This window comes from Parambassis ranga, chromosome 3 (assembly GCF_900634625.1).
Source record: "Parambassis ranga chromosome 3, fParRan2.1, whole genome shotgun sequence".
Classification (NCBI taxonomy): Eukaryota; Metazoa; Chordata; class Actinopteri; family Ambassidae; genus Parambassis; species Parambassis ranga.
The window spans coordinates 1,542,293-1,557,098 of NC_041024.1; the positions used below are offsets into that span (position 1 = coordinate 1,542,293).

Consider the following 14,806-nt stretch of genomic DNA (forward strand, 5'->3'; position numbering starts at 1 on the left):
ACAGCAGCACCATCCGTATGTGTCTGTAAAATATTGATGATATCAGCTCATCAGAGCCGGAGCTTCCTGATTATGGCACATTGTGAGCGTGTTGTTGTTGTTGTTGTTGTTGCAGAGCTGGAAAGAACGAGCCCGAACCCGAGCAGCCCGTCCCCAGGAAGGTGGCCATCAGGATGCTGGCAGCAGCCGAGGAGATCGACCCCGACGTCCTGGAGAGCATGCACTCTCTGGGCTGCTTCAGAGACAAGGACAAGCTGACCAAAGACCTGCTGTCTGAGGAGTGAGTGACTGTGTGTGTGTCTGTGTGTGTCTGTGTGTGTGTGTGTGTGTGTGAGTGACTGTGTGTGACTGTGTGTGTCTGTGTGTGACTGTGTGTGTCTGAGGAGTGAGTGTGTCTGTGTGTGTATCTGAGGAGTGGGTGTGTGTGTGTGAGAAGTGTGTGTGTGTGTGTGTCTGTGACTGTGTGTGTGCCTGTGTGTGTCTGAGGAGTGGGTGTGTATCTGTGTGCGTGTGTGTGTGTCTGTGACTGTGTCTGTGCCTGTGTGTGTCTGAGGAGTGAGTGTGTCTGTGTGTGTCTGTGTGTGTGTCTGAGGAGTGGGTGTGTGTCTGTGTGTGTGTCTGTGTGAGGGGTGTGTGTGTCTGTGTCTGTGTGTGTGTGCGTGTGTGTGTGTGTGTGTGTGTGTCTGTGACTCTGTGTGTGTGTGTGTGTGCGTGTGTGTGTCTGAGGAGTGAATGTGTGTGTCTGTGTGTGTATCTGTGTGTGTCTCCTGATGATGGAGATGTGGGGCGCTCAGCTCACAGTCATGTTTTCCTTCCACAGTGACAACCAGGAGAAGATGATCTACTTCCTGCTGCTGGACCGGAAGGAGAGATATCCGAGCCACGAGGACCAGAACCTGCCCCCACGCAACGAGATCGGTAGGCCCCTCCAGCTGACCCCTGCCTGGTCCACTGGATGACTCATGGTCTCCAGAGGATGGAACTTCATGACCTCAGTGATGGTTCTTCTGACTGGTCCCTTGTTTTGTGTTTTGTGTCTTGTGGTCTCACCCTGACGCCGCTCAGCAGACCCTCCCAGGAAGCGCGTGGACTCACCCATGCTGAGCCGCCATGGCAAGCGGAGGCCAGAGAGGAAGTCCATGGAGGTGCTGAGCGTGACGGAGGGCGGGTCTCCCGTACCGGTGCGGAGAGCGCTCGACATGGCGACCCACGGCCAGAGGTAAGAGGCGGAGAGAGGCGTGTTCGTGTGCATGGATGGACGTTTCCTCCGGAGCCGATCCAGAGAACTTGTTGTTGTTGATTGATGATTATTGACCGGTTATCAGTTGTGATGCAAATGTATTTACTCACAGTTCGGCCAAAAGGGAAGGAGGTACAGCTGAGCAGCTCACACGCTCACACAGCGCCTGCTGTTCCCACAGCTGTACGTCGTTCCCTGCTTCACTGAGCTGAGTTTAAATACATGACAACATGGCTCCTGCTCTGTGGACTCAGGACGTGCAGCACACACTGACACTGAACTCCTGTTCATCTCGCTCTGAGCTCAGTGCGTGAACGGGACTGTCAGGTGTGTGTGTGTGTGTGTGTGTGTGTGAGATGTGTGCATGGAGCATGCGATCAAAGAGGACGAGAAGCATCAGAAGCTGCAACAAAGAAGTGTGGATGTTTGTGGCTGGTGTGAACCAGCAGAGCGGAGGAGCCGCTGCTCAAAGCGGGAGACTGAAATATAAATACTGCCGCCTTTCATTCGTGATGCCAAAAGAAATCTGAAAGAGAGAGAGAGAGGGAGCACAATGAGGAACAGAAAATAAAACCTCAAGTAGTAAACACTAAATAAAAGATGAAAGCTTATATAAGAAGGAACTATGACATCATGTTGCACACGGAGCCAGTCTGCTCATTCGGACGTCCTCTGAAAGTCCTTCACCTGGTGCTCCAGGTCCGGAGGAGCCGGGGTCCTCCAGCGCTCATCAGATTTAACAGAGAGATTTGTAATAACTGGTTTAGGTCGTATTCTGTATGAGACACGACACGTGAAGGTCAGCAGGCCACAGAGAGCCGAGCAGAGCAGAGTCAGACTGAGGTGTCTCAGGGTCCGTTACAGGCAGAGCCAGTTCCACAGTCCACATGAAAGTCTTCATTTAATCTGGACCCGAGGCTCAGACGGATCAGACTGAGGAGAGGACGCTCAGCAGGGCTTAATTGGAAAAAGCTCCGATAGAATTACAGGCTGAAAGGCTGAAGACTCGGCTGATAAACGAGGGTTAAATGTTGGAGCTGAGCTCAGGGCAGGCCGCCTGCACGCCGCGGCCGGGGGGCGCTCCTGAGCTCCATCAGCGGCGTCCTAACGTTCCGAGCGTCACACAGACGTTACAGTGGAGTGTGTGGAGCGTCCCGCTGACTGCAGCATGACCATGAGCGTGCTTCTCCTCTGCTTCCCGGGTGTCTGCATGCTCCTCGGTTCTTTCTTTGTGGCGCTGTCTGGTTGTTGTTTTCATTTCCTGGATTGCTTTGTCTCCTTTGGACTGCTGCATGTGGACTGTAGGACCCCCTGACGTGACTTTCTGTCTGTCTCTTGATTTTCTGTCTGCCCCCTTTTAGCAAATCTGTTTTCAGTAAAAGCTTGGATATCACAAACGCTAACTGCAGCAAGGAGGAAAGGTATTAATCTGCTCCGTCACCCTCCCGCCACGTGTCACCTCCATCCTTTATTTTAGTCTCACTCCTGACTGACCCTCTCCATCCGTTTGTCCTTTTTAGATGTTGCATGTGATCTTAGACGAAACGTTCCTGTGTGTTGTAGAAGTCTGTTTCCTCTTTCAAAAAAAACTGGGATTAAACTAATAATTTAACATTTTTCTTATCACAAACTCACAAAATTACTTAAATTTAAGAGTTGATTTTTACACTTGCCTGGGTAGCGTGACAGGTATCAGGCTGTAGATCCCTGCAGCAGGACGCGGAGCACCCTGAGCTTAGATGATGCAGTGACAGAGACGCCGGGTGTTCGCGGTGAGAGGAGCAGCAGAGCGCCTCCTCTCTGTGAAATCAGGAAAATAGCACACTTCCTCTCTGACGCTCCAGCCCTCAGGAGGCAAACAGCATTTTTAGGTCAACTTCCTGCCTCCTCCTCCTCTCACTCCCCCTCCTTCCTAACATCTTCACTCATCATCAGTGTGTGTGTGTGTGTGTGTGTGTGTGTGTTTGTGTGGTCGACCTTGCAGTGGAGGAAAACACTTTGTCTCTGGATTGGATGCAGATTAGCATAAATTAATAGGCAGGAATGCAGATGGAGCACAGACAGGATGGAAACAGGCGCTCTGAGCAGCCCTTCATGTCGCTCATCATCTAGTTGGGGAGATCCATAAAATAAGGCTTGTTGCCTCCTCCTCCTCCTCCTCCTGAAGCAGGAATTGATTTTCAGATTTCAGAGAGTGGCCGGCTTCCTGCTTCGGACTGGATGGTGTCACGCTTAATGAGCCGCGTGCTAATAGAAGCTCCTCGTCTGGAGAGGCTGACAGTGGAGGCTCCTCACCGTCATTACCAGAGCTCCGTTACAGCCTCTGTGTGTGTGTGAGGTCATTAACCTGGAGGTGGCTGTGATTAGCTCAGCTTGGGATAAAGAGCGGAGCAGCTAGTGGGCTCCGTCCAGATGCTGCCAAGCCGTCAGCAGCAAGTTTCAACTTTTACCAGTGACGCAGATAAGACGGTGTTTGAGGTCATCAAAGACGTCGACCAAAAATAATCAATATCACAAAAAGGATTCACTTCAGTTCAGCTTTATTTATTCAGGGCTTTTTTTAGGAGCAACAGTGTCAGGGAGGAGCTGTGTGACACACATAAATATGGAATAACTCTTCCTGCAATGATTTAATTAATCAGTTGCTGTGTAATCTGATGTAATAACATTTATATAGATATATATTTACAACAATTTATGAATTCATATGTAGATTTTTTTTACATTATAAATGATGAAATTATCTTAACTCATCACAGCTGCAAAGGCTGATGTAATGCTACTGGTGCCATCGTGTGTGTGTGTGTGTGTGTGTGTGTGTGTGTGCGCGTCTACGTCTCCGAGCATATTTAATTATGATTTACTGTTTTCATTTTTCACTTCCTACAAAGCCAAATTGTCTATGGGCAATTAAATCCCAAAGACATCAGCAGGTCTGAGTGTGTGTGTGTGTGTGTGTGTGTGTGTGTGTGTGTGTGTGTGTGTGTGTGTGTGTGTGTGTGTGTGACGACATTTGGGCAAAAGTGAAGCAGAGAAAGGAGGAGATATGAAAAGTTAATGACACGTAAATGAAAAATGGAAAAGCTCATGAGGAGAAGAAAAAAGGAGCAGTGCTAATGAAATCTGCAGTGTGTGTGTCTGTGTGTGTGTGTGTGTGTCTGTGTGTGTGTGTGTGTGTATGTGTGTGTACATATCTCATCTATTGATACACTGACATGAACTCAGGATGTTGTTTATATTTGAGCGTTGGTGAAGAATGTGAACTCGGAGCCGGACGTCAGACCTTCACTGGTCGCTCGTGTCTTCAGCAGCGTCTGCAGCAAACTTTCAATAAAACAAAAGATCAGTTAACCCTCTGAACCCTGAACCCTGCCGGCAGCTTTGAAATATTCAATAAATAAACAACAATTACATCACAAATGACATCATCACGACTGTAAAAACAGGATGCATTGTTGGACTTTCCGATGGTCCTTGAATGCACCGCGGCCGACAGACATCAGCTTTGTTGCTCTCTCACTTCCTGCGCTCGTCACAAAAACAGCTGAACGAATTCAATTTCTTCTTTTAATCAGTCAATTGATTAGCAGTTAAAAAAACATGGGGAAAAAACATTGCTTAGATTTTGGACAGATGTCTGCGTGTCCACTAGAGGGCATCAAATGTTTTACATGACCACTAGGGGGCAGTAAAACAAACTGTGAGGACAAAACAGGAGAGTTTTAGCAGCTTTCTAAGGTTGTAAGAATGGATCTGTGTGTGTGTGTGTGTGTCTGTGTGTGTGTGTGTGTGTGTCTGTGTGTGTGTGTGTGTGTGTGTCTGTGTGTGTCTGTGTGTGTGTGTGTGTGTGTGTGTCTGTGTGTGTGTGTGTGTGTGTGTCTCTGTGTGTGTGTGTGTGTGTGTGTGTCTGTGTGTGTCTCTGTGTGTTTGTCTGTGTGTGTGTCTCTGTGTCTGTGTGTGTGTGTGTGTGTGTGTGTGTGTGTGTGTCTCTGTGTGTGTGTCTCTGTGTCTGTGTGTGTGTCTGTGTGTGTGTCTCTGTGTCTCTCTGTGTGTGTGTGTGTCTGTGTGTGTCTGTGTGTGTGTGTGTGTGTCTGTGTGTGTGTGTGTGTCTGTGTGTCTCTCTGTGTGTGTCTCTGTGTCTGTGTGTGTGTGTGTCTGTGTGTGTGTGTGTGTCTGTGTGTCTGTGTGTGTGTGTCTCTCTGTGTGTGTGTCTCTCTGTGTGTGTCTCTGTGTCTGTGTGTGTGTGTCTGTGTGTGTGTGTGTCAGTGTGTCATTCAGCTGTCTGAATATTGATCTCTGTGTGTGTAGGTCGCGGTCGATCAGCGGAGCGTCCTCCGGCCTGTCCACCAGTCCTCTGAGCAGTCCCAGGGTAAGTCTCTGTCCTTCTCACGCACTGACCGGTTACCCACAATGCACCTCACCAGCTGGCTCTGCTCACACATACACACAGATTTCCATTCACCTCTCATCAGCAGCTCTCACCACTGCAGCCTTCATCGCGGGCCTGTGGGACGTGCGGGCCGGCGCCTGCGGCCGCGGTCAGCTCCAAGTCGCCGCACGTCCCACAGAGCCTCAGATGAAGTGCGTCCAGATCCATCGGAGGCCAAACCCACGATGAGATCTGGTGATTAATGTCTGCACAGAACAGATTCTCATGCAGCTGCAGATTAGCGGAGGAATCGATCATCACGCTCTGAGGAAGCAGAGAGGTCATGTGTGCATTTTATAAACCCACCCTCAGCAAGGACGTGCAGCGACCACCATCAAACATCTGCGTCCTGCAGACGTTCTCTGTCGCTCCTCAGCGGTTTATTCTGCTTATCAGGCTGCAGGATGAAGAGGAGGCAGATTTTAGTCTCTACATGAAACTTCATTACAAACTCATTACATAAACTTGCACAAAGTCACGAGTTCTCTCATGTTGACCTCAGACTTCTTCCACTGCGTCCTCTGACGAAGCTAGAACTTCACTCTGTTAACCCTCTGAGTCCCGGCAGCTTCTGGGCCAAAAACATCGTGACAAACCTGCCCTGTGTGCTGGGATTCAAAGGGTTACAGACACACATTCAGGTGTGAGTTAGTAGCCTTGTGTCCAGTGGCCACAGCCTTTGTGACCATGACAGGTGTCAGAGGTTAACCCCTGTGACGCTGCTCTGAGAGCAGGCTGACGGGCGGCTGCTGTTCAGCCGTGGCCTCTCACTGCTCTGACATGTCTGATCAGTGATCTGCTCATTCATCCCACAGCATTGTGCGTCCGCACTGGGCATGCTCACTGGCCGCTTTCCCAGGTGGAGGGTGAAGCTAAATCTGTTAGCTTTCGAAGCTGTGTCACAAGCTGGTAATGAGGGATGCACCGAGGTGTCCGACAGAGAAGTCTGACCGATTCTGACAGATTTATTGATCACGTCCTGACTCATTAAAGCGTGCTGGTCACTTTTATTTTATTTTATTTTATGCAGAAAAAAGAGATTATGTGAAATGAAAGATTCTGTTTCTGTATTTATGTGTTTGTACAAAGCTGTCAACATTAGTTAGCTTAGCATAGCTAGCTCATGTCAGGTAGATGTGATCCAATCGGCTGCTTCTGTCTGGTTCACCCAGCTGACCTGCTCCTCGAGGTTAGGACCGCCCACCTCATTAACATAGAGGACACAAATGAAAGGCTCATTTACATGAATTCCAGATTATTGATTTCTGATCAGATTTGTAATGGTTGCATTGTTAGTGTGGACCTCGGTGCATCCCTACTGTTAAAGCGTCATGAATGCTCCACTGCTGCCTCCTGATTGGCTAATCACTGTGCTAATAGCATGTTCTGTTTTCTTTCTTTCTTGCACTCTCACCACTTCCTGCCTGCTCCACCTCTCATCCGTCACGCTGCGCTTTGTTTCCTGCTGTGTGTTTATTTTATGGGAATGGTGTTCCTCTGGCTTTCTCATTGGCTGACCCTGCTGTCACGTGTAAACGCTGCATGACCAATCGCAGCCCAACAGGCGGTTTTTCATCCCGCCCCAGTCCCCAGACCTTTGTCAGTCCCCCAACTGCAGCCCCACCCACTCCCCTGAAGTCCGCCTTAACGGGGTGGGGCCCCGTACGCCCGGCTCCTACCACCCAAAGATGGGGTCCCCCCTCATGCACCCCCGCACGCAGACGCTCCCCGCCAAGCCCAAACCGTCCGAGAAGCCCCTGCAGACCACCAGGTCCAACCCGCTCCCCAACACTGCCCAGACCCCCTCCACCCCCAAATCAGAGCCCTCCACCCCCAGCCAGCCTCTGGCGCCCTGTATCCCCAACAGCCCCCGGGTGAGGCGCCACCCTCCTCTCACCGTCCCACCCAAACTCTCCATCCCTCTCTCCCCGGTGCCTCCTATGTCTCCCCTCCGCCGCCACCACCTCCACCCTGACCACAACGGCAAATCTGTCCCCATCACGCAGGTGACCCCCCACCCCTCCCCGAGAGGGAGCCCTCTCCCAACTCCCAAAGGCACCCCAGTGCACACACCCAAGGACAGCCCGGCTGGCACGCCCAGCCCGACGCCGCCGCCCAGCCCGTCCATCGGCGGCATGCCCTGGAGAACACGCCTCAACTCCATCAAGAACAGCTTCCTGGGCTCGCCGCGCTTCCACCGCAGGAAAATGCAAGGTGGGGGTGCAGATTAAGTTCTAACGTCTTTTATGATCCTTATCTGTGTGATAATGGAATGTTTATGCAGCGGCCGGGTTTGTTAGCTCAGGGACACACACACAAATCACCTCTGTGCTCATAATGACGGCGTTTAGCTGCGCTTCACCTGCCGCCGGCCGCTCGTAAAGACGATAACTGAATCATTACAGAGAGCGGAAAATCAGCCATTTTCTCCTGGTTCCTCTCGTTCGCTGCTTTGATGGTGAAACAAATACACTGAGAGGGAAGGTGTTAATGTCTGACCTTTGACCTTTGTCTCACAGTTCCCACCCAGGAGGACATGTCCAGTCTGACCCCGGACTCCTCACCAGAGTGAGCGACACACACTCACTCACACACACACACAGACACACACAGACACACAGACACACACACACTCACACACACACCCCTTCATACACTCTGTGCTCCTGTGTTTTAATCACGGCCCGTCTGTGATCTGCAGGCTGGCTAAGAAGTCGTGGTTCGGAAACTTCATCAACCTGGAGAAAGAGGAGCAGATCTTCATCGTGATCAGAGACAAACCACTCAGCTCCATCAAGGCGGACATCGTCCACGCCTTCCTCTCTGTAAGTCTCTCTCTGTTCCAGCCTCACTTTGCTTCTGTAAAAAAAAAACTATGTCGCATGACTCGGTCACGCTCGGTGTGTGATGGTGTTCTCAGCCTCGTCTGCAGCAGCCGGCGGTCTGTTCACGTCTCGTTGACGCAGACGCTGATGCTGCAGAACGCCATGATGCGTTCCCGTGTCACACATCCGACACACCATCTCCTTCTGCTCCCGCCACTCTCTCTCACATCCACGCTGCTGTCTACACTGATGTTGTTTGTGTTGCTGCTGACTCAGAGCTTCTCCACCCCCCCCCTCCTCTTCCTCTTCCTCCTCCCCCTCCCCCTCCTCCCCCTCCTCCTCCTCCTCCTCCTCCTCCCCCTCCCTCTCTCAGATTCCCAGCCTGAGCCACAGTGTCATCTCTCAGACCAGCTTCCGGGCAGAATACAAGTCCACTGCCGGCCCGACGGTTTTCCAGAAACCGGTCAAGTTCCAGGTGGACATCACCTACACGGAGAGCACCAGCGCCACCAAGGAAAACGGCATCTACTCCGTCACCTTCACCCTGCTCTCAGGTAGACAGGACAGGAAGTGCAAGACCTTCAAATTAAAAGACAGGTCTTAATAAGTCTCCGCTGGTTTTGTCATCAGGTCCAAGCCGGCGTTTCAAGCGTGTGGTGGAGACCATCCAGGCCCAGCTGCTCGGCTCCAACGACCAGCCCGGCATCCAGCCGCAGATACCCGGTAAGTGGAGTCCCCCCCCCCCCCCCCGCCACTCGTCCCTGACCACGCCTTTTACCCCCCCTCCTCCTCCCACACGTCCTCACAGCCTCCCTCCCTCCCGGCATCACAGCACAGCCACACCCCCGCGGCTCTCCTCGGCTCGGACCCGCTCGGCTCAGCTCGGCTCGGCACACTGCTTTTAGCACACAGCATCTCCACGTGCATGACCCTGCCACATGCCATGGCGTGCACACACACACACACACAGAGAACATGGTAATGTAATCCACACAGCAGCTGTAATTTATCCTGCACAGACAGCAGCTCTCAGCTGACGCAGCAGCTCTCACACAGAGTCAGTCAGGGGTGTGTACACTCACTGTTGATGAGCCGTTTCATTTGTGCATGCAGCAGAGAGGGGGACAGGTCTCAGGTTCACACACTGCAACAATCCCACAATCCTTTGAAATCCCCTCTGACCTGATTGGATCATTTTTGGGGGCTGCCTATGATTCAATAAGACAAAATATGGAAGAAAAGACGGAGTGACTGTGTGTTCTCCAGCCGTCCGTGTGAGGTGTCGTCTGTCAGTGTGACGCCGTCGTCCTATCTGTGCTCATTCACTTGATAATGGTCCCCTCTGGTGGTAAAGCAGGGTAACTGCAGCTCAGCTGTACACACATATCAACCCAGTAACAGCAGTCTGCCGATGGGAACTGTTATCAGGAGCTGTATGCAGTCACCCACTCCCACTCCCACTGTGTAGATGTGCTGATAACCCACACCTCTCTGTCTTATCTCTCTCTCTCTCCTTCTGGCCTGCTGCTCCATGCCACCCTGCTTCTAGTCATCCACAGCTTCACTCTAATGACAGACTGAATGACCCGCATGCTGAACCACACACACACACACACACACACACACACACACCTGACGCTCTACAGTGGCAGCATGCTTCACACACTGAGAGGACACACAGTGAGATGTTTGTGGAAACAGGATCTGCATGTGTTTGGTTAAATGTACTAAAGTCCTAACAGACATGTGACCCTGATGGACTGTGTGTGTGTGTGTGTGTGTGTTTTAAGGTGTGTATACATTGAATGTTCAGCCTGTTTCTCAGATTCACGGTTTAACATTAAAACAGTGAAGAATCCTCTCGACAGTAAAGAGTTAAAAAGAACATCTGGCAGCTGATTGGATGAACCATCACGAGCTAACAGTGCTAACTGCTAAATGCTAGCTGTCAGGGATCCTAGTGGAAGTTGAGAAACATTAACTGTGTGACTCCTTCAAAGTAAAAGTAGCCGGCAGTCCGAGCTGAAGGCTCGTCTGTGAAACCAGCTGAACACTCAGGTGTCTGGAGCCGGCTGGCTGTGATGTATCAGCCGGCCGGCCGGCTGATGTGTGCTGACGGAGCTCTGGGTGGGTGTTTCTGACACTGTCCTCTGCTCTCAGATGGCTCTCAGCGCTCAGCCTCATTGCCCAGTAAACCCTCCAAGCGTGGTAAGACTCAGAGCGGGAGCAGTTCAAACTCCGGCTTCTAACACACATACTGGCAACGTCCCGGAGAGGCCTGTCACCAACACACCTGCCCGCACTAACACGAGCGAGCGAGAGAGAGAGAGAGAGAGAGAGCGAGAGATGAAGACATAAATCAGTCTTGACAAGTCGTTTAAAACTGAGAATTTTTCTGCTGCTGTTTAATTGAGAAACAAATCTAAAGAGCATAATGACATCATCAATAATCATGAACATTTTCTTTGAAGTGGTTTTTCATTGACTGGATTTGACACCTTATTGTCAAAGTGTGCATTTAGGTCTTCTTTACCGATTAATCTGCTGTAATCTGCATTAATCCTATAAAATGATTTGATCAACAACAATCCAATATATATTGATTTTAGTATCCATTAGCATTCCTGCAAGAAAATGACTCAAACCGTGTACACGTCAGACCTGCTGACTTCAGAGCACACTCATTGTTTCACTGAATGACTTGGTAAGATGTGTGTGTGTCTGTGTGTGTGTGTGTGGCTGTGACCTCAGTGACCCTCTGCATGTTGATGCTTGATGCCAGGATGTTTACACCCAAAAAAAAAAAAAACCAACGTTCCATATTCTACTGTCGGAGCTGCTCGGTGCAGCCTCAGGGTGGTGGTGGTGGTGGTGGTAAGTGTTGACGGTGTTCTTACAGCGGCTGTTCCATCACTGAGGGACGCACCGTTTGACTAACCTCTGCCATGACGAGTGTATTACTGTGTGTACTGTGCTGCATGAGCTGTTCATTCATGATGTTTTAAAGCACTGACCGGCAGAGCCTGTCTTAACAGATGGATGTTGTTGTGATGGATGTTGATGGAGGGTGCGCAGGAGCTTTGGAGGACAAAACCAACATGAACATGGAAAAAGAGAAATCCCATAATCTCTTGGATTATAATCCAACAAGAACACGGTCACATGACCACAGCGTACACCCAGTACAAACATTTAGCCGCTTGTTAGCATGTAGCCTTTTTTTAAGCCGGTTCAGAGGACTGTTGGTACCTGAACGTGTCTCCAGAGCTCCCGCTGGCCCTCCATCCTGCAGGGGAAGCACAGACTCGGACGCTGGCTGCAGGAGTCTCTGCTTCTCCAGCTCCTCTCCTCCTCTCATCCCTCCATCACCTCCTCCTCCTCTTCCTCTCCTCATGTTAACCCCATTGCTCATCTGTTGTTTGTTCTCTCTCTCTCTCTCTTCTCTTCTTCCCGTCTGTGTAGGCAGCCCGTTGAGTAACTTCTTTGACGTAATTAAACAGCTTTTTTCAGACGAGAAGAACGCCCAAGCGTCGCACCCCCCCGGCGCCCCCGCCACGCCTAGCTCCCCCACCAAGCATGCCCCCAGCAGCAAGCCCAACCAGCCCCCGCCCAATGACTCTAAATGCCCTCCCGGCAAAGACAAAACAAAGATGGCCGCCAGCAACAGGACACAGGAACAACCTTAAAGGAGCGGTAGCTGTGCATGAGTAGAAGCAGGTCGTGAGCGGAGGCGAGCTGCTGACGCTCCCTCTAGTTAGGAGTGAATCCACTTTGGCCTCTGACGTTTTGTATTCTGGGAATGGCTGATCAGTATTTTACGATAAGTAGCAGATGTAGCTTTGTTGTCCCCTCCTCGTGTCCCTCTCTGTGTCCTCGGGGGTCTCTCAGTGGGTGTGTGTCCTCCTCACATGTGTGACGGCTTGACTTGTCTCTGCCACCAGGGATCATCCATAATAACTATTAACCTCGGCGGCTCGCAGGAGTTCACAGCCCGCCGCCGCCGCCACTAAGAGTCTGAAGAAAAGACAAGAGGACCCCTCCCCACCCCAACCTGCACCCCCACCCTTCCTCCTCCTCCTCCTCCTCCTCTGGCCGCATCACTCCACCAGAACAAACACAGAGAATCTCAGAAGAGTTGTAAAAAGAAAAAAAGCCTTAAGACAGTGATGTCAATCTACACGCTTCTCTCTTTCTTCCATTTCTCTCATGTGTACACAAACTCACACACACACACACACAGACACACACACACACTCTGCGGGATGTAAAGACTTGAATCAGGAAGGAGGAGTGGTGGACGGACGGACGGACTCTGGCTGGATTGTAATTCTTTTAATGTCACAGCAGGATGTCTGAGCGCGCTCTGTGTGGCATTTATGGGGGGGTGGGGGGTGGGGTCGGTGATATTATATAAATGAATGATCTATTCTGTTGTACAGACTCAATAATGTTCCGTATGTACAAAAAGTGTAGTTGTGACATTCTGTTTTTAGAACTCTTGCCATACTTTGTGTTTCTGTGCAGGCCCCGGTCACACCAGCTCCGCAGACAGTCGTACCTTGATGGAGTTAGCATAGCTTTTAGCCACCTGTCAGGCTCTTCTGTTGCAGCTGAGGGTACAGATGTGTTAGCATTTAGCTAGCAAGCTAACTAGTTTAAGAAAGTTTATGTATGTAAAAAAACAGAATTTTTACACTAAAGAACTCCCACTGACTGAACTTCCTGTTCCCTAGGGGGCGCTGTGGCGCTGTGGATTCATAGTTTGTAATTCTATAATGTCACACACCACCAGCACAGCCACATCCGAAAAGATCTGAGGACTCGCTGCCACCAAAGTGACAACATGTGAGCTTATAGCATAAAGAAGCGCGTCACTTATTTCAGCTGTTTAAACTTAGCGTTAGCATCCTCTGGCTCGTTAGCCTGGGCTGGTGTGACCGGGCCTTCTTGACGACAGGTCTCTGATTTGTTTTGTTTTTTTCAGTTTCACCCCGTCGGCGTGTTTTTATCTTTGTTTCAATTATCTGCAGGTTTCAGACGATATTGAACTGCTGTGTATATTTTTGTACTTCATTTGTTTGTTGTTAATTTATTCTGAGTTATTTATATGAAAGCTGTAGAGAAGTTTCTTAATGTGAACTTATTTAAGGACATTTTGTCATGTTTAAGTTATTTGCTCTGCAGACGTCTGGGAGCGTTCGTCTTCTTTTGGGAGGAAAACCTTGTAAGATACGTTTGGAAAATGATTTACCGTAATTTAAGAATGTAGACGTAGCCTCTTTGAGAGGAACAAACCCTTTGTTGATAATTGTCGGCTCCCTCTCCCCCCTGTGCGTATGATGACTCAGAGCTCACCAAACACTCACTCTGTAAATAAGCCCAGTTTACGACAAGCTTATTTAAAAAACCAAGAGGATTCCTACTCTTAGCTTCGGCCTCGTGCGGTTCTTTGCATGTTCAGCATTCGTCTTTTCTTTGCATGTTGTCGTTGGAATTGTTCTCCTCTTCCCCTTTTCTCTCCACACTTTATTTTTATGCCTTTATTTTTTTTTCTGTGCTTTCATTTGCTTTTCAGTTTCCGTTCTTTGCCTCCTTCCTCTTTGTTTTTTGGATTACTGCGCGCACACAGTAACCGTGCCACGCATCCTCCTCCTCCTCCTCCTCACTCATTCTCTCACAGAGGGACTCGCTGGCGATCGGCTCGCTCACTCAGACCAGCTGGGTGGGCGTCGGGTTATCAGAGAGAGAAATTTAAAGCAATACCTTCCATTGTTCGCTTTCCTCTTTTTCTACTGTGGGAATCCAGAGCACACAGAACGGACTCGGAGCGCTGCTACTGAGCAGGATAACCACTGGCAATGTATCCCCCTGTGATGTTACTGTGAATAACTTCAGTGCTAAAGGAAATAAATCTGTTGACTTTGGAGCAGTTTAAGTCTGTTTGATGCACAAATCTGGCTTTTTAAGGCGTTTATTTGAAAAACCTGAACACATTTTACAGCTGATGGTCTGCGGTGATTCATCTCTGCTGCAGCAGCTAGTGTCTAAACTCACTGTACATCTCATTAAAAAAGATGCAGCTACGTTAAACATAAACAAACGTATGTAATACTTTTTTGTCCCTTTCAGTGTCAGACTTACCAAACTATTAAAGTAAATTAAATTAAAAATCTAATCTGCAGATAATCTAGTTAACGTTTGCCTACTAGGTGCCGACTGTAGATTAAGAGAAGATTAAAAAAAATGTTTAAAGTGAAGAGTTTGGTAAATCTGACAAAAGATTTTTGGAAGTTTTATCCAAAGTAAAATAAA

The 14,806-nt window shown here is 49.7% G+C and overlaps 1 protein-coding gene across 4 annotated transcripts in view; it reads left to right on the forward strand.

The window, feature by feature from the left end:
- LOC114433161 (serine/threonine-protein kinase BRSK2-like) overlaps window positions 1-12,613 on the forward strand; it is a 69,508-nt gene extending 56,895 nt beyond the window's left edge. The window contains exons 10-20 of one of the 4 annotated variants that reach the window (XM_028401535.1): window positions 116-280; window positions 821-918; window positions 1,066-1,219; window positions 5,549-5,609; window positions 7,676-7,883; window positions 8,189-8,237; window positions 8,371-8,494; window positions 8,868-9,048; window positions 9,125-9,217; window positions 10,655-10,702; window positions 11,957-12,613. In XM_028401535.1, the coding sequence (XP_028257336.1) occupies window positions 116-280; window positions 821-918; window positions 1,066-1,219; window positions 5,549-5,609; window positions 7,676-7,883; window positions 8,189-8,237; window positions 8,371-8,494; window positions 8,868-9,048; window positions 9,125-9,217; window positions 10,655-10,702; window positions 11,957-12,180 (1,405 nt within the window). In that variant the 3' untranslated portion in view covers window positions 12,181-12,613. The remainder of the gene's footprint in view (window positions 1-115; window positions 281-820; window positions 919-1,065; window positions 1,220-5,548; window positions 5,610-7,675; window positions 7,884-8,188; window positions 8,238-8,370; window positions 8,495-8,867; window positions 9,049-9,124; window positions 9,218-10,654; window positions 10,703-11,956) is intronic. The other 3 variants (XM_028401536.1, XM_028401537.1, XM_028401538.1) reach the window with 3 other exon arrangements.
- Window positions 12,614-14,806: the final 2,193 nt, after the last annotated feature.